This window comes from Onychomys torridus, chromosome 14, assembly GCF_903995425.1.
Source record: "Onychomys torridus chromosome 14, mOncTor1.1, whole genome shotgun sequence".
Lineage (NCBI taxonomy): Eukaryota > Metazoa > Chordata > Mammalia > Rodentia > Cricetidae > Onychomys > Onychomys torridus.
This window is the reverse complement of record NC_050456.1, coordinates 38,618,829-38,638,998: the sequence shown is the minus strand read 5'-3', so window position 1 is coordinate 38,638,998 and position 20,170 is coordinate 38,618,829. Positions and strand designations below refer to the sequence as shown.

Sequence of the window (20,170 nt, the reverse complement as noted above, 5' to 3'; positions counted from 1 at the left end):
TCTCGTGTTTTAGAGGAGGTGTCCCCCCAAATCCCTTTTTCTTTTATCAGCAATTAGGATAGAAAGTGAAAGCTTGCTCTGGGCTGATAGGTAGGTAGCTTTGACTTAGTTCAGATTTGATGGCTGGCTTAGATTTGGCTTGATAGATAGCTTAGATTTGGCTTGATAGATAGCTTAGATTTGGCTTGATAGATAGCATAGACTTAGTTGGTCTGCCTGGAGACCCTTGGATAGTTCTGTTATACAGTGCAGTTCCCTTTCATTATCTAGTATGACCACTTTGAGACAAGACAGTTCCCTGAAGTTCTGAAGGCTTCCATCGCTGTGTGCCTTGATACAAATCGAAAACACCCTGTGTTCTTGGCACACCTGTTCAATGAAAACAAGCCACGTGGCAGCATGTTTGTGGCCTTTGAAAGTTTTAATATTAAGCAAGAGGTGATGGCAGATCTTTGTGAGTTTGAGGCCAGCCTGGTCTATAAAAGCGAGTTCCAAGAAAGGTGCAAAACTACACAGAGAAACCCTGTCTCAAAAAACCAAAACAAAAAAGTTTTAATATTAAGCAAAAGGTGATGGCGCATGCCTTTAATCCTAGTTTTCAGGAAGCAGAGGCAGGTGGATTTCTGAGTTCAAGGCCAACCTGGTCTACATCGTGAGTTCCAGGACAGCCAGGGCTACACAGAAAAACCCTGTCTCAAAAACAACAACAAGTTTTAAAATTAAAATTTGATAGCTGTGCAAATATGTGATTTAGCTCCACTTTCCACCCCATTTCAAAGTGCTTGGGGTTCTTTTTGGAATGTCATGATTAAGTTTGCATGGTAGATTTATCCCTTGTTTTCAGGTTTCCTCGTTTCAAAGCTTCTGAGGGTTCCCTTCTCTTACACATATTGAAATATTTGAGGAGGAAATCTGAACTAGAGAAGGACTCTGTGGCGGGGCTTGTCTGGACTCGTTCTCAGTGTATGTAATTACACTTAATCGTCGACTCCTGCCTATTTATAACCGCTGCAATCACGCTGCTGCAGATATCACTGAAGCCCTTCAAACTCACTGCAGCGGGGTGGGGGGCCTCTTTATCCTTCTGTTTAACCTGTAGTAGTGAGAACGGTTATGATTTGTGCTGGATTTGTGACTCTGGGTAAATCACCCTTCTCCTCCAATACGAGGAGTCTCCTTTGGGGTTGATTGAAATTCGACCATGCCTGTGTTCAACCTGATCTGGGGGCTGCTGGACTTGCTTCTATTCTGTATTGATGATTTCATGTCAAACTCACTACGTAAAGAACTCACATTTCCGATCCTGTGACTCCATAAGTCTCACGGCATTTTGTGTGACCGGAAGTAGGAGTGGAGGGGTGACTCTGGACAAGCGCGGGATGGCCATTCTCTTCTGTCTGAATTATTTCAGTAACGCCTGAATTCTCAGCCAGAGACTGTGCAGTTGGGAAGCCTCATTAAAACTTGCCAGTATTTTCTGATACGTTTTAGGGGTAGCTTCTTGTCTGCCAGTGGGTATTTCGTGTCCTTCAGTGTCCATCACAGCTATTAGTCACCAGGGCTCATCTGTGTGACGGAGAGTCCTAGTACCTACTAAGGTGTGTTCAAGGTCAGATGTTTAAGTGCGTGTCTCCACAGCGTCTTCTACACTATGCAGAAATGAATGTCATTCTCCACATCCCTCTAAACGTCACCTCCACCCCACTGCCACCACCAAGTGCATAGAGACAATGAGCTGTCATAGTACAGTTCTTTTTAAAAAATATTTATTTATTTATTTATTTATTATATACACAGAAGAAGAGGGCATCAGATCTCATTACAGATGGTTGTGAGCCACCATGTGGGTGCTGGGAATTGAACTCAGGACCTCTGGAAGAGCAGTGGGTGCTTTTAACCTCTGAGCCATCTCTCCAGCCCCCATAGTATAGTTCTTGATGTCAGACCTCAATTCACATCCTGGCTCCCACCACTTTTCAGCTCTGTCAGCTTAAATACTCCACGCCTTGGATTCTTCATCCGTAGAACGAGACTCAGTCACAGGACTGAGCGGAGCTGACTGAGAGAGTGTGTGTACTAAAGGCCTATCAGAGAGTCAGAGGTACAGCCCCTGGCTAAATCTCTCTATACGGTTGTCTGCCCCCTCTACAATAATGAGTCTTTGATAAATAACGACTTACCCATGATGACTTTCCTAAGAAAGCACATGAGAGAAGAGAACAGGTTTGCTAGAAGCTGTCGTGTATCGTGATGGTTAGGCTGTCTTTTCCGTCTTCAGCAGGACTCCTTGAACCTGTCTTGAGGCACATAGTTGCCTAATGTTTAAAACTTGCTGTTACCATTTTAGATGGTCTTTGCCTCTACACCGTCCACAGTGAATGACTGCTAAGTCATAATAGCCCCCGATGCTTTATTTAGAATAAAACATTTCACAACCTAGTCTTCTGTGGCAAAACAAAACACACCTGTTTGTTTATAGTCTATGAGGTCTCTCCTTGGGTAGACTATTTTCTGATAGGTCCGTATTTCTATACCCATCTCAATTAGCAGTGCCCTGAAGTTTCTGTCACTGATTTCCTTTTGTGTTAGTAGATACAAACCAACCACATTCAATGACAGTTCCGTAGCACCTTGTCTTGTTTTATTAGCTCAGCTTGTTTTCAACACTGGTTTGAGTTCTCTAAGTTTGGGTCTGTTTGAATATTACCTGTGTACATGTGGAAACTGTGTGTTGCCTTGGATCTCCACGACTGTACAAGGTGATTATGTGAAATGTTAGATTTGGGGCGGAGGTGGGGGGGGGGGGGGGGGTGGTTGGGGTTTTGTTTTGGTTTGGTTTGGTTTGATCTTTTTTTTTTTTTTTCCCAAGATGGGGCAAATTGTTTTCCTAAAGCAATATACATTCACGGGGTGGTGACATAAGACTAAGAGAGAGCCAGTGACAGAAAGAAAGAGACACTTGACTAGTCTCCCTATTAATTTAGTTTAAATGTCATGTGTGTTTTTAGCCAGGCATGTAATTTCTGCATTGCTGCAAACTGCCCTTTGAGGCTGAGCGAGATGCTCCTGTAATAAATGGCAGCAATTGTTATTCAGATGAGGAAGGACCAACCAGGGCACCCCAACCTGGAAGCTCATTACCTTGTCAGACGGAATTTCCTTGTATATTTGCATAGTTCTAAATTTTAACATAACATCCTAGTCAAGCTCCCATGGAAAGACAGGGGGCACTAAGACTTCTTAGTTACTGAAGGCGGGGAGCTCACTCCTAATGTGATTCTTAACAATAGGGGCCATTTACCAGCAGTTCTGATGCTGGGTTGAACCCTGAGGGGCTTTTTACCACCGAATCAGCATTCATGAGCATTGATGGGGAAAAAAATGCAGTCACCTACACCCCTGTTAGAGAATGGTCTCCTTGAATCGAAGATGTGGCATTTACTGCCGTTTAAATCCCAGGACCAGTGTCTGCGTGCCCTTGCGAGAAGGAAATAAAGATGGAAATGAGGCTTGAAGCTTCACTAACTGTTCAGCTCAGCGGCTGAGTGTTGTCTGAGGTTTGTCTGAAGGAAGGGGCCAACTAGCTGGGTGACATGAGGCTGTGAAGAACCTCTGACTTGACAGTCAGAGGTGCCTTATCTGCTGAAATGAGACTGATCTCCCACTCCGTATGTCCATTTTGGAATCCTTTAACTCTGTGATTGTCTGAGACATCAGGGTCACAAATGGGGCCCTGTTTCCTTTCCCACTGGCCAACTAGGACATACTGATCAGGTGACCCTGCCAGCTTGCTTTGTCTCTTTCCAGGTACTCACCAGATTCTATCTTCCTGACACTAATACACTTTCCTCCTCCCTCCCACATTCCGTTCTCCTGCTCCCTGGAGGGCAGCTGATAAGCTCCTTGAGAGCAGAGGTCAGGTGTCTTGAGTTCGAACGATCCTCTGCCCGCTGCTGCCTGGCACCTGTTCTGTGGGGGGCACCTGGTGGCTTGTCCTGAAGCCTGAGGTTTGACTTGGAACTCTGGGGACCTCCTGAGAGGTCAAGTCAGAAGTGAAGTGGGCGCAAGTCAGGCAGAATTACTGGATCTGGTAGAGAGAGCCACACCAGAAGGCCTGGTTTCCCAGGTAACCCCACCACTTCTGAGACTCGTGGCCAGGGGCACGAGTCTTCTCTCAGCAACCATCTTCTAGACTTCAAGGTGGGCTCTCAGATGGATGTTGTAAATTCAGAGACGAGCTGTCTAGGAGGAAACCTATATAGTACCCCGCTGACCTGGGGTTAGCGGAGACATACATGAATAACACTTTCCAGGAACAGAATCTTTTACCCAGTGCACTGATACACGATGGTGGGGGTTGACCATTGGAGACTAAAATTGGTTTAAGTTTCATTTGATCTAAAGAGTATATTACACCTAATTATACTGTACTTAATCATTTCTGCCCTATTAGCTTTTTCAATATAGTAGGAAAAAGGGACACTCACTTCAGGCTTCATCTAGCAGCATGTACATCCTTGCCCAAACTAAACAACCCCAGCCTATGAAATTTTTGAGTGCAGATATTTCATCTTTTAAAAATAGGTTACATAGAATTACTAAGAGTTGTTTTTTGTTTTTTTTTTTTTTAATTATAAAAGCATAACCCATTATGTGTGTTGGAGGAAGACTGGCTGATGTCAGTAGTTACTTTCTGGCCTTGTCTCGGGGGCTTCTGTCTTTTGCTTGCCATCTCTGGGCTGTAGTTGGTGGGCCACAGCAGGGTGACATTTGTATTGAAGTAGGACAACTAGGTGTGGTGGAGAAGACCTTTAATCCCAGCACTCTGGAGTCTAAAGAGATCTCTATGTTGGAGGCCAGATAATGACATGCTGTTTTAACAACAAAAAAGATGTGTGTGTGTGTGTGTGTGTGTGTGTGTGTGTGTGTGTGTGTGTGATGGGTATTGGGGAGAACGTGCTCTTGCAGAGAACCTGGGTTAGAATCCTAGAACACACATGGAGGTCACAATCATAACTCTAGTCCCATGAGACCCAGCATTCTTTTCTTACTTCTGAGGGCACCGAGCACGTATGTGGTGCACATAGAAACAACTTGAGTGTGGGCAAAACACTCATACACATAAAGTAACTTAATCTTAAATTTAAAACAACGCAGAGTTGAGTATATTGGCCCTATCTAGCCTTCGCTTCTCATGGCAGATGTACTTTAAGCTGCAGCCACAACATCTCTTCCATTGGTTTCCTTCTGTCTGCCATATGGTAGATAATCAGATAATCAGGGCTGGGAGATTAGGGACCTACCATCCCAAAGGCTTCTTGTTGAAGCTTAGTCACCAAGACTTTCAGCCCCATAGAAGACCTTTGACATTGGTTTGAAGTAGTTCCAGAGTATAGATGCCTATACCTTGTGTGTGTGTGTGTGTGTGGGGGGGGGGGGGTTGTAGACCCCAGGGTGACCTTAGCTTCTACTTACTGAGCTGAATTAATTAGAACCAGGCAGCACTGAAGGTTTTTTGTTGTTGTTTCATTTTGGTTTTGGATTTTTGAGACAGGGTTTCTCTGGATAGCCCTGGCTGTCCTGGAACTCTCTCTGTAGACCAGGCTGGCCTCAAACTCACAGAGATCCACCTGCCTAGTCAGAGTCTCATATAACTCTGATTGGCCTGGAATTGGCTATGTAGTTTGAGGCTGACCTTGAACTCTCAATCCTCCTGTCTCCACCTCCCAAGCGTTGGGATTACAGGCATTCGCCACCATGCCCAGTTCTCAGAAAGACTCTCATCAATAACTATCAAAACACAGACCTTCAGAAACCCCACAGAGACCTGCAGAGTCAGGTATAAAGGGCTTGAATTCCTCAGGACACATGCCCCCCTTTCAACTAAGTCCCCTGGTTAGCTCATCACTACAGGTAGGGGAGAGAGGCTTCCTTTGGGGTCCTCTGTGAATAACTCAAGCCAGGAAACTCATAGTTAGGGGTCTCTCTCCCCCACAGACCAGCTCAGTTGTTCTGGTTCTGAGCAACTCCGAAGGTCTCTGGAGTGGACTGGCCCAGGATCTCCCCACTGCTATCCCACCCTCTTGGAGCTCGACTATGTCACTTGAATGGCCGTCGGCTGGGCTTCAAAATATGGCCCTGTTTCTCTGTGTTGGGAACAGTCAACCCAGGATTGTACATGTTAGTATTAACTCCTACTTGTGGGGCTCTACCAAGTGCTAGAATATTCTAGACGGTTTACCTCCCTGACACTGCTTCGGGGATTAGGGTCATAAAATAATAAATGTCTGCAATGGTTTTCAGTACCTCCCCAACAGCCTATGACATTTCCTGTGAATCCGAGTTTCATGAAGACAGCAGATTGTCTCATCCCTGCTGTCTTACCAGGGCTTAGTGTCTGGCCGGTAGTGGCTGCTTAATACATACTTTTCAAATGAATCATACTTGCTAGATAGCCCCAATTGTTGCAGATCAGACTTTTGACAGCTCAGAGCAGCAAGCTAGCTAGGGCACAGTGGGCAGTGAGCAGCAGACCTGCCTCCAGAGCCTCTGGGCATCTTCCTGACCACTCTGCTGGCTGCCCTGAAGAGGAGGAATGGTTTTAGGCTTTAGGAGACACCTGTCAGCTGGGCTGAGCTCCCAGAAGTGTGTTGTTGTGACCTGACTGTTGGGGTACATGGCCTTAGCTATGTGAACTCCAGTTCACCCAGGTGGTACCATGCCCACCTGAGTCTATTTCCGAAGCCAGGACTGTGTGCTTCCTTCTTTCTGAGGTTTTAAGATGATTTGTCAGCCACAAACCCCCAATTAGCACAGCTTCCATCCCTGCAATTGTTTAACCATCTCAGGGACCATCATCCTATTGCTTCAGCAGATGCTCTGCCTCCCTGGACAGACTTCTGTTCATGGTTGACTTCAAAAGTCCATAATTACAGTGAATTTGCCTAGAGGGTAAATCCTAACTTTTCTCAACACACACACACACACACACACACACACACACACACACACACACACACGCGTGCGCGCTCGTAACTTAGGTGATGAATACATTATATCACTTGATTGTGGTGACTATCCCATAGTTTACACATATATCAAAGCATCAAGTTATGCTCCTTAACAACAAATAGTTGTTAAAGCCCACATGCTCTTAAAGGAATATAGGGGCTGCAGTGATGGCTCAGTAGTTAAGAGTACTTGCTGCTTCTGCAGAAGGCCTGGGTTTGGCTCCTAGTACCTACACCGGTTAGCTTACAACCACCTGTAACTCCATTTCCAGAAGATCCAGTGTCCTCTTCTAGCCATGATGGGCACCTGCATCCACATACAAACAAGCAGGCACACATGTTTATATACACATAATACACATAAATATAAATAATTTAAAAAATTTAAAGCTCTAAGAGGAATATAGTTTTGGGGAAGTTTTAATGAATCTTTAATGAAGTTAGTGTAGTGGAACTCACTTCTACATTGGGAGAATGTGCCCAATTATAATTAAATACAATTTTGTTTGGGTTTTTTTGTTGTTTTTTCAAGACAGGGTTTCTCTGTGTAGCCCTGGCTGTGCTGGAACTCGCTCTGTAAACCAGGCTGGCCTCGAACTCACAAGAGATCCACCTGCCTCTGTCTCCCTGAGTGCTGGGATTAAAGGCGTGCCCCACCACAATTGATTTGTTTGTTTGTTGTTCAGACTGGCCTAGAACTTACTCTGTCACTCTGGCAGGCTTCACATTTGTGGCCCTTGTGCCTTGGCCTCTTTAGTCTTTGGAATTTCAGGCCACAGCCTCGAAGCCTGACTCCTAATTCAGTCTTACGACGTATGTCTCAAGATGGACTCCTGCTTCACTGTGGTTCACACAGATACGACATTTTGCCAGTGTTTAGATAACTAATATGCTTTGCTGATTTTCCAAATTCAATTTGGAAGGTTTTTTTTTTTTTTTTTTTTTTTTTTTTTTTTTTTTTTTTAGCCTTTATCCAGGAATGCTCTGTGACTAGCCCAACACAAAACCCACAAACTTACTCTAAAAATTATGAGATTTTCTTTTCATTTAATAATAACTCAGTTGTGTGGCTCTCAAACATGAACTTTGTAGATGAAAGCCCCATATCACAATGTCAAAAGGCTAGACACACCTGCCAGTTTTTTAAAGTGATATTCAAAGAATCCTGCAGTGGTACAAATCACACATTTCCCAACTTTCATCTTATATTATGACCGTATAGGTTTCTGAGACAATGAGTGCCACTCCTTCAAACTAGAATTATGTTGACTAGAATGCCGCCTCTCCCTGCTGTCCCAGGCCGAGGCCACAGAAACTGAAGGTGTAGAAGAAAACTTTTACCCTTGTAAGCACTTCCGATAAGTATTCCCATAAGCCAGGCTGGGTCCCCTAATGCTGGTCAAGGCAATTATAGGTTTATGAAGTCATGAAAGCTCTTCTCAGCCTTCTTGGATCCTGTGTATTTGGCATTGATTTTTGCTTGTTTATATACTCAGAGGGACCTAGGAGATAAATATTATATACCTGCCCCAGGCAAAATCATATTAAAATTTTCCCCCAAAGAGCTTACTCCCTTCTAGACTATCTTGAGATGAAAGCATCCATGGCCAATGTGACAATGGGTCATTTACTTGGGAAGTTTTTCCTGATGTTGAACCTAACGCCTTTCTCTTCTGACCTTGTTTAAAAGGTAAAAGGAGTTGAGAGTTCAAAAATGTTTCTTTTCCTGAGTTTCCTCTACTTTGCTAGTCTCGCTTTCTCCTTGGGAGCTGAATAGGTTCTCATATTTGTATAAATACCAGTGTCTTCATGGTACTGGGTGTCAGAAAGGACCTCCCATGCTTTAGAGAAATGAAGGAGAAAGAACAGACGTGGGTGATGATTTGCTTCAAGGCTGTCAGGATGGGAACAAATGGTTCAGCTACCTTGCAGATGGATTTGCAGGCTTGGGGCTGTGGAAAATGATTTTAAATTTATTTTTAATTGCTTTTTAGGTCCACTTTGACCAATTTAAAGAAGCGTTAATACTTATCTTGTCTAGAACTCTATCCAGTGAGGAGCACTTTCAGGAGGCAGGTAAGACACTGACGTTTCTTTTCTATATTACCCCTTTTAAAGGTATCTAGGGATAGGCTGGGGATGTAGCTCAGTGATAGAGTGTTTGCCTGGTATGCACAAGGCCCTGAGTTCAATCCCTAGCTCTTCCCTCCTCCCCAAAAAAGTTTGAAAAGTTTTCTGGAAGAAAAATGTGAAGACTTTGAAGTATGCATGTGTAGGATTTGGGACATCTGCTCTTTGTAGATGGAACCATTCTTTTCAGAGACTTCTTTTTGATATCATCACAAAAGCCTTGTAGCTGTTAAACACTAAAGTGAGACTTCTCTGCCACAGCAACACATTATGGAAGAAATAATTGGATTATTCCTAGGCAAGTGTCAGATGGTGTAGCAGTAATTCATTCTTGGATGGAGTGTAGTAAAGCTGAATGGTAGCTGCTTCAGCCTTATTACTTCCTGTGTCTGTGTGAGCATATGATTTGAGGGAAATTTTCCTGAAAGAAGAAATGTGGCCAGCAAGAAAGAATTCTATGTGGTCCCACTGAGCAGAAAACCCTCTACTTAGAGACATGACCACATGACAGTGTGATGCTGTCTGTGTGACGACCCCCCTCCCCCCACACTCTCAAGTGCATCTATTTCTAGCACCTGGAAGAATCCTTAGCATTAGTGAATATTAAATAACTGTCATGAAAGAAGAATAAATGTTGTACCTCACTGTTTTTTTAAGGAGTACCATATATTGTAAGATATATAGTTCCATATCTCAAAAGAGAAAAATGTTGTCAAATATATTGATGATAAAATATATTCTAATTCAAGTATGTTGAAATCTGGCACTGGTGCATGCATGTCTTAAAATCAAAGAAATATGGGAAGTATTTGAGGGACATTCTAAAGTGTAGAAACTTGTGTTCACGCGTAGAGAACTATGACGTCATTTGATTGACATGGGCTAGGGATAAGGGCTGGCCGGAATGGAGCGTCAGGAAATTTTGAGGGTGCCGTAACTTCTGTCTTTTGTAATGAGAGTACACATGAGGAGGCTGCTCCTCGAGTTGTGCAGTGTTGGAGCTGCGGGGTGGCTGTGAGCTTGGGGACTGCCAGCGAGTCAAGCTGTCAGAGCTAGCTGCAGATGATGGCTTCATTACTGCATGTGGGCTACACTTCTGCGCAGGCAGAGGCCGTCATCCGGACCAGTCTTTCAGGACCACACAGAGAAGGCGTTTTTTGTCATTTCGTCATGTGGTTACAGAACTGCCCCCAAACCAGTGTACTCCAACAGTAAGGGTGCTACGGCAGGACATCACTTCAGCCAGTGTGTCAGTGATGCTATTAACCCTGTCCTAGCAGATCCAGAATGGAGCCAGTGCCGTGAGTGTGTCATCTACTCGGAAGCATGGGCCGTGGCCCGCGACTCCCACACTCCGTGCTTTGTCTCTCATTGGCCCAGCCTCTGTCTTCCTGGTCCCTCCAGTTGCTCACGGCTCTCAAGGCATTCTTTGCACCAAAACATGCTCCCACCCATTTGAAATCTGGTTCTTCGACCCACTCCGTCGACTAGTTCATGTGTGTAGAGACAGAAGGGTCAGGACTCAAGTGTAGTGTAGCAGACTATCTGAGTTCACCCCTACCTCTCCCTTCATGATAATTACCATCCCTTGAAAGATACGCTGCAGCATTTATAGCTGGGAAGAGCTCTGCCATTTTACAAAAAGCCAAATGGAAGCGTAATGGAGGGCAGATCCTAAGGGAAGTCCTGTGAGTAAATGGCAGGGGACGATTTGTGTTACTAACTACACAGGTACAGAACCCAGTTTTGAGTACTTCTTTTAAAGATTTATTTATTTTTATTTTAAGTTATGTGTGTGTGCCTGCATGTATGTGTGTGTGTGCCTCGTGGGTAACCAGTGCCCAAAGAGGCCAGAAAAGGGCATTCGATCCCCTGGTATTAGAGTTACAGACCATTGTGAGCCACCATGTGGGGGCTGGCAACCCAACTCCAGTCCTCTGCAGGAGCAGCAAGTGCTTTTAACTCCTGAGTTATCTCTCCAGCCCCTAGTGGAAAGACTTAACCTCCAGATGGGTGAGCAGGCCCTCAGTGTGTGCGGCCTGTCTCAGAGTCTGCCAAGGGGTCCAGGGTAACATGAGGGAGCTGACTGCAGCAAGTTATGCCTGGCAGTCGGGATGGAACGCTCTGTGTCCTTGCAGCATTGGGCTGCTCGGAACTTAATTCCTCTCTCACCACGTGGACCTACATTGTGGTGTGTTCATCACACCTTTTGACTCCTAGTGGACTTTGAGAGAAAAGACAAAACTAGCAAGGAGACTAAAAAGACAGGGCTATGGTGTACAGGCTGGGAAACCAAGGGTCATGAAGTGGTAGCCGGAAGCTTCCTATAAGACAAAGCATCCTGTGTCTGTATTAGATGGGTGTTCTAGAGGAATAGGACCAAAGGAATGTATATATACATGTGCATACAGAAATACTGCTTATAAAATGGGGATTCCTAGGTTGGCTCACATGACGGTGCCTGTACAACCCAACATTGGCTGTCTGCATACTAGAGAGGCTAGCACCAGAGAGTCAGCCCAGCAGTCCCCAGTTAGCACTCAGAGCCCCGAAGTGCCCACCCCTGGAGACTCACTGGTAATGGGTACCCTTGAGAGGCCAAGCATACTGGAGTCTGACATCTGTGGAGGAGAGCAGCAACAGCCTTAGACCCACTGGCTCACAAAGAAGGGAGAGAGGGTGTCACACACATGCTCAGCTCTTTCCCTGGACTTCTGTTGAATCCTGGCCACTCTTGCAAGGAATGGCACAGGCCACTTTGAGGGTGAGGTCCACTCCCCAGCACGCTCTCACATGTCAGTCCTCTCTAGGAACGCTCCCACAGACACATCGAGGGTGTTTCGTCAGTTATAGACGTTTCCTAATCCACTCAGGTTGACAGCCCAACCAACCATGGTAGTACCCGACCAAGCGACCAGTCTCAAAAAGTCTTCTTGATTTGATGCCGAGAACCTGGAGCCGAAAAGTACTGGCTCAGCCTCTTCAATGGCGTGACCTCACACTTCGCACCTTCATGGTCATTGACCAGCTGGTATCTAGAAGTGGTTGGAACCCTTTCAGCTTTAGGGGTCACTTATATTGTCTCCTAATGCCTGGATGGCATTATTTCAATCTGTGGGGAAAGCCACAAACACTAGCTTTCTCTCTCTGTAAGATTTTACTTAACACAAATTGACACCGTAGAGTTCTTCTGAAGGGCAGATGCTCACTGTATTTCACGCTCTCTGTCTTCTAAGAAAAGGTAGTTGCACATAAATAATACAAAGCAAAGCTCTAAGGGGATTTGAGAGGATACGGAATTAAGTCGTTATTTTTAACTCCGCAGTCTTGGGCTCTGCCCTTTACAACTTCGCTTGTGCGATTGTTAGCATCTTTATAACTCTGACTTTTGTAATTCTAGGACCGTAAGAGTTTTTCCTGTAAAAAGCAGTAACAGTTGAGACAATGAAATTTAGATAAGGACAGGACCATGGCCTGTACATGGTAGGGTGTCCTTTGTAGCATCCCACCTAATTAACAGTGGCAGTGGTGGACTCCCTCAGAGCTGCATGTGCTATTTAATGTTTAAGTCATGTTTCTGGAATAAGAGAGGGGCAGCAACTTATTAACTATTTATTCAGTTTGTAATGGCTTTGGATTGAGGGGTTTGTTTTTTTTGTAGTGGAAATGCTGGCCCAGCACCTGTAATGCATGGTGTCAACATGCTCCTGGCTTCAGTCTCTAGAGATTTTGCCTTTCTTTGATGCATCTTCCTCTGGGTTTCTGTTGTGGAGTAAATGTTAACATAACACAAGAAACCCACTGAAAATGCCTTGCCTTTGTTGACGGGAGGGGGAGAGCTAGTCTGGAAGAGCCAACTCACTAGGAAAACAGGATGAGGCATTGTTCTGGCAGGTGGTGGTTTCTGTTCCAGAACTCTTAAGTTCCCAGAGCCGTTCCATTTCATAGTAGTGGTTTTCCTTGTTTTTCAAAAAGCCTTAAGTGCCACAAACATGCCCTTTTATTCACCTAGCAAGCACACAGTAGAGTGGGTTCCTTAGGCATTGGGCTAGATCCTGATTCCCAGTGATCAAAGACATGTTTGCAACTACATACAGACATGCTAGGCCAAGCTCTGGAGTCTAACCGCAGACTTGGTAAATCGTCATACATAGAGCTCAAGAGGCTTGTCTGTGTCCTTTCTTTGCCTAAGATAGGAACATAGGCTCTCATCTTCTGATGTCAGTAGCATGCCGATTGTAAGAATTAGATGTTTTCTCCTAACTACCATCACCATGATCAAAATCAACCTTAGAAGTGGGTGCTAGAGTGTTTGGATCTGGGCACGGTGGTGTACGCCTGTCATCTCAGCATGTGGGAAGCTGAGGAAGGAGGATCACAGGTTCAAGGTCCACCTGGGCTATCTCAACAGTGAGATCCCAATTTAAACAAAAAAGAAGGTGTTTGCAATTTGTGAAACTGGAAACACCTGTGCCTACTGGTGGTCAGGTAAAATGATAGAACCTTTGCTATGAGCTGTAATGATGCTCTTGGCTAACCAATGCATGCGTCTCTCAGATTTTATGACATATAAATAATCATGAATATGCACAACAATGTGTATAGAAGGATACTCACTTTGAATAGTGTGGGGGGGGGTCGAGTAAAAAAAACGTTGGCAGCATGTCAGTAGGCAAATTGTGGCTTATGTGTATAATCAGGGACTAAGCAGTTATTAAAGTGCCATAGAGGGTTGCTTATTGTTCAGATAATTTTACTAAGGATAAAAGACAATCTTTAAAAAATCCATGCAATGTCCTACAAGCACTCATGCTACTTAAAGTAAGTAAATAGGATGCTGAGAATCTTGAGGATGAAATAATGTGCTTGATATTGGTGTATTTTATTTCAATTGTAGTGAGTGTGGAAGAGGCTTCCACACGAGACATGAAGGACATGAAGTCTTAGGGAGTTGTTTATCTCTGTCACAACAGCCTATCCATGAAGGGAAAAGCAGCTAACAGGGAAGAAAAAATCAGGACATGATCAAGATCAGGCGCCTCTGGTTTCTGAGATGAACTGTCTTTTTGTACGTGTATCACTAATGTGCTGTGTTAGAAAGAAATGAAGCTGAGGAAATATGCTGTGATTTGGAGGTTGGGACAGTCCTCCTGACTGTTCCTTCAGGTCCCCACTGCTGGGCTGGGCACCTTTTCCTATGCTGTTGGCTTTGGGTTGCCAGCAGCTCCAGGGCAGCCTGGGGGAAGGGCTGCTAGACAGGACCGTGACCTTGCTCCACAGACACTCATATTTCCCCTCCTTTCATGAATGAGGAAATGAAACCTTCATGAAGGACTCCTAGCCCCCAAGATCCTGGTGAGTTATCTTACCCCAGGTCCATTTGGTTCTGATGCCCATGTCTTTCCCATAAAGCATAGATGCCCCAGAAAGTGTTACAGTCTAGACAGATAGGGAATTCTTTGTTTTGTTTTTTTTGTTGTTGTTTATTTGTTTTTGTTTGTTTGTTTGTTTTTCAAGACAGGGTTTCTCTGTGTAGTTTTGGTGTCTGTCCTGGACTCACTTTGTAGACCAGGCTGGCCTCAAACTCACAGATATCCACCTGGCTCTGCCTCCTGAGTACTGCGATTAAATGCATGTGCCACCACCACCTGGCCCAGATAGGGAATTGTAACATACAAAGATGCTTTTAGGAAAATGTGGCTGGTCATTGTGAAATTGGAAGCTGTAGTCAGTATGAGTTACACAGTAGCACGGGAGAAAAGGCACCATAAAAGTTGTGCCAAGAAGTTCCATGAAAGAAATTCTTTGAGCTGAGCCTTGAGCAACTGGGAAGATTCAGTCAGGAAAACATGGCTGCTTTCTTCTGCAAAGTGTCGGCAGATACGGAGCCTGCTCATAGGTCTTTTGGTCGGTCTTCTCAGCAAACCCCAGGAAGCTGTGTAATCGTTGTTGGTACAGATCTTTTCCTGTCCACTGGTCCTTGACTGTCGTTAGTCTGAGATAGACTGTAGAACTGGCCCAGTCAACTGGAGAGCATCCCACCCCACACTCCTCCACCGTCTTCAGCAAGCTTTCCCCTCAGAGCCTCCTAGATCCAGCATAGCTGACCAGAACCTCCATCCTCCTGCAAGGAGCATCTCGCAGCTGGATAAGGACTGAGGTAGACACTGTTCCTAGAATTCTGTCAGGTCTCCAGGGAAGGCCTGAGCAGTGAGAGAGGACTGGGTGGGGATGAGGTACCAGTGTTCCGAGACCTGAAAGCAGCTAATGTGGGAATGGCATGTGGGATGGTCAGGCCGCCCAGCTGATGCTGTCTTTCTGGAAAGCAAAGGACATAATCACGAGGCTTCTGATGAAGTCTCTCCGTGCTGCTCATCACCTCCTGTCCTTTCTTCTCTTCCTCATGTCTGAGCCACACCCCTGCACACCCTTCCCCATCCACTGTCCTAACCCAGTCAACCCTCTTCCTCTTTTCCTTGGTCCCCTCTTCTCTTAACTTCTTGCTCTCTTCCACCTAATTCATTCACTCCGTTTCCATCTCCATGTCCTTCTGTGCTGCCATAGTCTTCCTCCACCTTCTCTCTCCACCTGACACCCCCTCCCCCCATCTGTCCGTCTGTCTGTCTTTGCATTCTAGCTTGCTTAGCTTGGTTGCTCTTGGAGTCTAGCCCTTTGCTTTGCTCGTATTTAGACTCAGTTGTGTTCCTCTCAAAGCCTTTGAACCATGAGATAGGGCAGGATGGAAGTGGTGTGACGCAGGTCAGACCATGCAGTAAGGGGCTGCACAGCTGGACACATGTCCTCATGTGCTGCACAGCTGGACCACTCGTCCTCACATGCTGCCTTTTCTCAAGAAAGGTTACTGGGGCTGTTGGGCGTAAGATTCACACACAGTTCCACCTTTTATCCTTTCTTATTTTCAAGTTGAGTTCAAGAATCCTGTGAGCTGAACAAAAATGCATTTGAAGGACCTCCACTAGCACCCCACCCTCCCCTCTGGAGTCCTGGAAAGGGGGCTGTGGAGACTGATTCTAAAATCTTATCCCTGCGTCCAGAGAGGGCTGGAAATAGGCCCATTGAGCAGATGCACTGATAGAGAAACTCCCTGAGAGAGGCATCGTAGGGGTCCGAGATGCCAGCATTCGTGGTGTCTCTACGAGATGATGTCCTTGGCTCACTAAAGGGTCAGGAAGGGAGATAGAAAGTAAGGGTCTTCAGGAGCCATTCCAGAAGAAAATGTTGGACCTCTGATGGCCAGGCTTACTTCTTCATCCTTGGAAGTTGTCTAAGACTATTCAGAAAAGTTTGATTTAAAACATGATTTAAAAAATAAAGTCTATCATATCCCTCAGCGGTCATGAGATAATCTTTAGATGTCCAGTAAATATGAGGGGGAGGAGGTGCATGAACTGACTTTTGGGAGCCCATTCCCTGTGTTGGGATACCTTGCTCAGCCTTGATACAATGGGGAGGGGCTAGGCTCTCCTTCAACTTGGTATGCCAGACTTTGTTGACTACCATGGGAGGCCTTACCCACTCTGAGGAGTGGATGGGGGTAGAGTGGGAGGGAGGAACTGGGGTTGGTATGTAAAATGAAAAAAAAAAAAATTTAATAAATAAATATATTTTTAAAAATATGAGGGGGAGGACTCCCTCACTGGAGGGCATCTCTGAAACTGTTTAAGTTGTGCTTGGGTGTCACCGAGGTCCTGAGCTTGTGTCTGTGTCCAGAGAGTTTTGCATGACGAAGTCTCCATTAGGCTTCTGGGTAACCACCCAAGCTCCTGGCAGGGGTTCTGTGCTCTTGGCTTTTGACCAGTCATGCGGTGGGTTTGGGATGGGTGTTCCAGCTGCACACGGGAGGTAGCAGTCCAGTTTTAGGAGGGAGAGAGAGTGAGCCAGACACAGGGCTGCTCCTCATGCTGCTGGGAGGTGCTGAGGAGTCCGGCTTGTTCTCTTCCTGCACCTGGTGTATCCATGGTGTGCGGCACTGTGCTTCAGTTTTAGTTTTACTGTGAGTGCTGGGCCTTCTGGTCACATGTCATCCATGCACCTGTCACATCTCTGAAGCCTCTCCTCTGGGGACAGAGGAGCTATAGAATAAAGACAAAGCCTATGCACTTTGTTGGCCTGCTAAGAGGGAAAGAAACAAGTGGGGTTTTTTTTCTTTACTTTTTGAATTCCCTGCTTAACATCTTTTTTTTTTCCCCTCCCTGCTCTGTAGAGCCTGTGAGTTTCCCCACCTTACTCTAGCATCTGTAGAGGCTTGAACCCCGGTTTCTCTTTAGTCCTCTACTTCTGACCGGGTGCTTGGCTTATAGAGTAAAACAGACATCTGAAGTAGGCCGGATAGGACCGTCTCCAAGCCATGACCTTTACCTGAGCTTTTCTAGGCTGGAGGAGACCCCTGAAGAGGGGCCACGCTTGTTTGCTCTTCTGATGCCTGCTCTTGTTTTATTATCTCATTCTGTGATTTCTTTACTTAGTGTATGGTGTGTGCATGTTCACAGGTGTGTGCACGTGGAGGCCAGAGGTTGTCATGGAGTGTCTTCCTCTGTCACTCCCTATCTTCTTATTGCCCCCCATTTTAGTTTGGATTTTCGAGACAGAGTTTCTCTGGGTAGCCCTGGCTGTCCTGGAACTCACTTGGTAGCCCAGGCTGGCCTTGAACTCACAGAGATCCGCCTGCCTCTTCCTCCCGAGTGCTGGGATTCAAGGGGTGTGCCATCACCGCCCGGCCACACCTGGTTTTTTGAGACAGGGTCTCTCACTGAACCTGGCGCAGTTCCTTCAGAGGGGCGTAGCTCTGAAAAGCTAGGCTGGCTGGCCGGCAAAGCTGCAGGACCCTCTACTGCCACCCTACCTAGAGCTGGGATTGTAGGTCCGGCTTTGATGTGGGTGCTGACAATCCAAGCTCGGGTCCTCATGTTTGTGCAGCTGACTCTTGCCAACTGAGCCGTTTCCCCCAACTCATCCTGCCCTCGTTTTATTTTTATGCTTGATGCCAAATAGTAGAAATGGGAGAGAAGATAAAGTGACTTGTGAATATCCTTTGAAGGAGCTAAATCTCCAGAGACAGGCTAGTCCTTCATACCTTCTTTCACATCTCTTGTTGGAGCTCTGGCCTATGCTGAAGGAAGCCCTGAGGTGGAAACAGTTTTGTTTCTCCATAAACCAAAGGACCCCATATGATCTGGCAACGGTAAAATTGTTCCAGAATGAAGCCCTGGGAAACTGTCACTTGTGGGTGTACTCCCAAAGTAAATCAACTTCTCCCCAGGGGTGGCCATTTCTTCCATTAGATGTGCTAAGGGCAGACACTGCATTTTTCAACTTGAGTGTCTGAGGTTATCTTAAAGTCCCACAGTGACCACCTGTTTGGATGCTTCTGTTAACTTGGAAGCCCAGTTGGCATCACTGGAGAGAATCAGAATTCTCAAATACTCACCACAGCAAAGGCTGAAGACCGTGAACATTCTCCCTGGACCTTCTTACTCACAGGGTCTCTCCTCCCCTCATAGACACTCAATGATGCTGCTGTGCTCTGTAGAACAGGGATGTGTGAGCACGTGATTCTAAGGGGTAACAATTTCTAACTCCTGTGATGGGCCTGATTTTTATTGGTCACATGGATAGTTTAGGAAACTCTGAAAAGGAATTCTTAGTAATCCACCTTTCTTATGTACATGCTAACATCTTCATTCTAGTAAGATTTTAGGGACTGGAAACATACACGCACATGGGCTGGTTATATATGTGTATATATATGTATACACATACACATATATAGAGTCCATAGAAGATGCTAACTTGAAATTTGCTTGCAATTGGTTATTATAACAAAATGTAATTTAAGAGGTTTTAAAGTTCCTAAAATTCAAAAAGAATAAGTAAATAACCCCCACAGGGACAACATTTTCCAGCAGTTCACATTTGGTCACCTTTTTTGTTTAGGAGGGGAGCTGTGCTGGGGATATCAATTGCTCTGTATGCTGTGAAGGGGTTGCTCTGATTCATTGATAAATAAAATGCTGATTGACCAGTAGCCAGGCAGGAAGTATAGTGTAGGTGGGAGAAGAGAGGAGAATTCTGGGAAGAGGAAGACAGAGTCAGGAGTCACCAGCCAGACACAGGGGAAGCAAGATGTGAAGACAGAACTGAGAAAAGGTACCAAGCCACATGGCTAAACATTTACAAATAAGAATTATGAGTTCATTTAAGTGCAAGAGCTAGTCAATAGTTAGCCTGAGCTAATGGCCAAACAGTTTTAATTAATATAAGCCTCTGTGTGTTTACTTGGGTCCAGGCAGCCACAGGGCTGCGGGAGCCAAGCAGGACCAGGAAAACTTCAGCTACAGAGTTGCTTAGGTTCCAGCAACGCTCCCTACCATCACGGGAGAGTTAATAGTATGTAGTCAGGGGGCCACTTTGCCCACAGGTAAGCTTAGGAACCATCCACAGTGGAGTCTACAGAGACTGCTGCTTCCCCTTTCCGTTTTTAACTTTAGGAGCAGTGTAGCACACAGTAAGAACTCCTTTGCCTGTTTTAGCCCCAGCTATACCTTATTCTCATATTTGGAAAGTGCTGGATTATGTTTTCCTTTTCATCCTTTCTAAGCCCTCATAGTCCCTAATGGTGTATCCTGTTGTCTACCACTAAAATTTAAGAACATCTAATAAATTAAGGCTACTTCTGCATTGCTTCCCATCTGACCAGCACCTGTGGGTGTCAGCTGCCAACAAGTAGCTCGAGTGTCTGAGCCGCTCCTGAATAAGCACGGGCTGACACACTCACTTCTGATGAAAGGTACCTTCAAGCATGCATGCCGTTTTCAGTACAAACTTTGTGTGCTTAAACACTTCCTGTAAGGGAATTGCTCCATCGAATAAATGACTTGGCTGGGACTTATAAAGAGCTGTGTATTAGTATCGCTGGGAATTGTACAGCTGTCATAAATACTTCACTCTTAGCTTTCCTGAGCATTTCAGAATGATGCTGGCTGCATCTGTGAGCATCACAGAATCTGAAT

The 20,170-nt window shown here is 45.4% G+C and overlaps 1 protein-coding gene across 1 annotated transcript in view; it reads left to right on the top strand.

Moving 5' to 3' along the window:
- The window catches only part of Nin (ninein), a 99,169-nt gene that overhangs the window by 12,415 nt on the left and 66,584 nt on the right, over window positions 1-20,170 (top strand). The window contains 1 exon segment of the mRNA XM_036205835.1: window positions 9,005-9,086. Within this exon segment, the coding sequence (XP_036061728.1) occupies window positions 9,005-9,086 (82 nt within the window).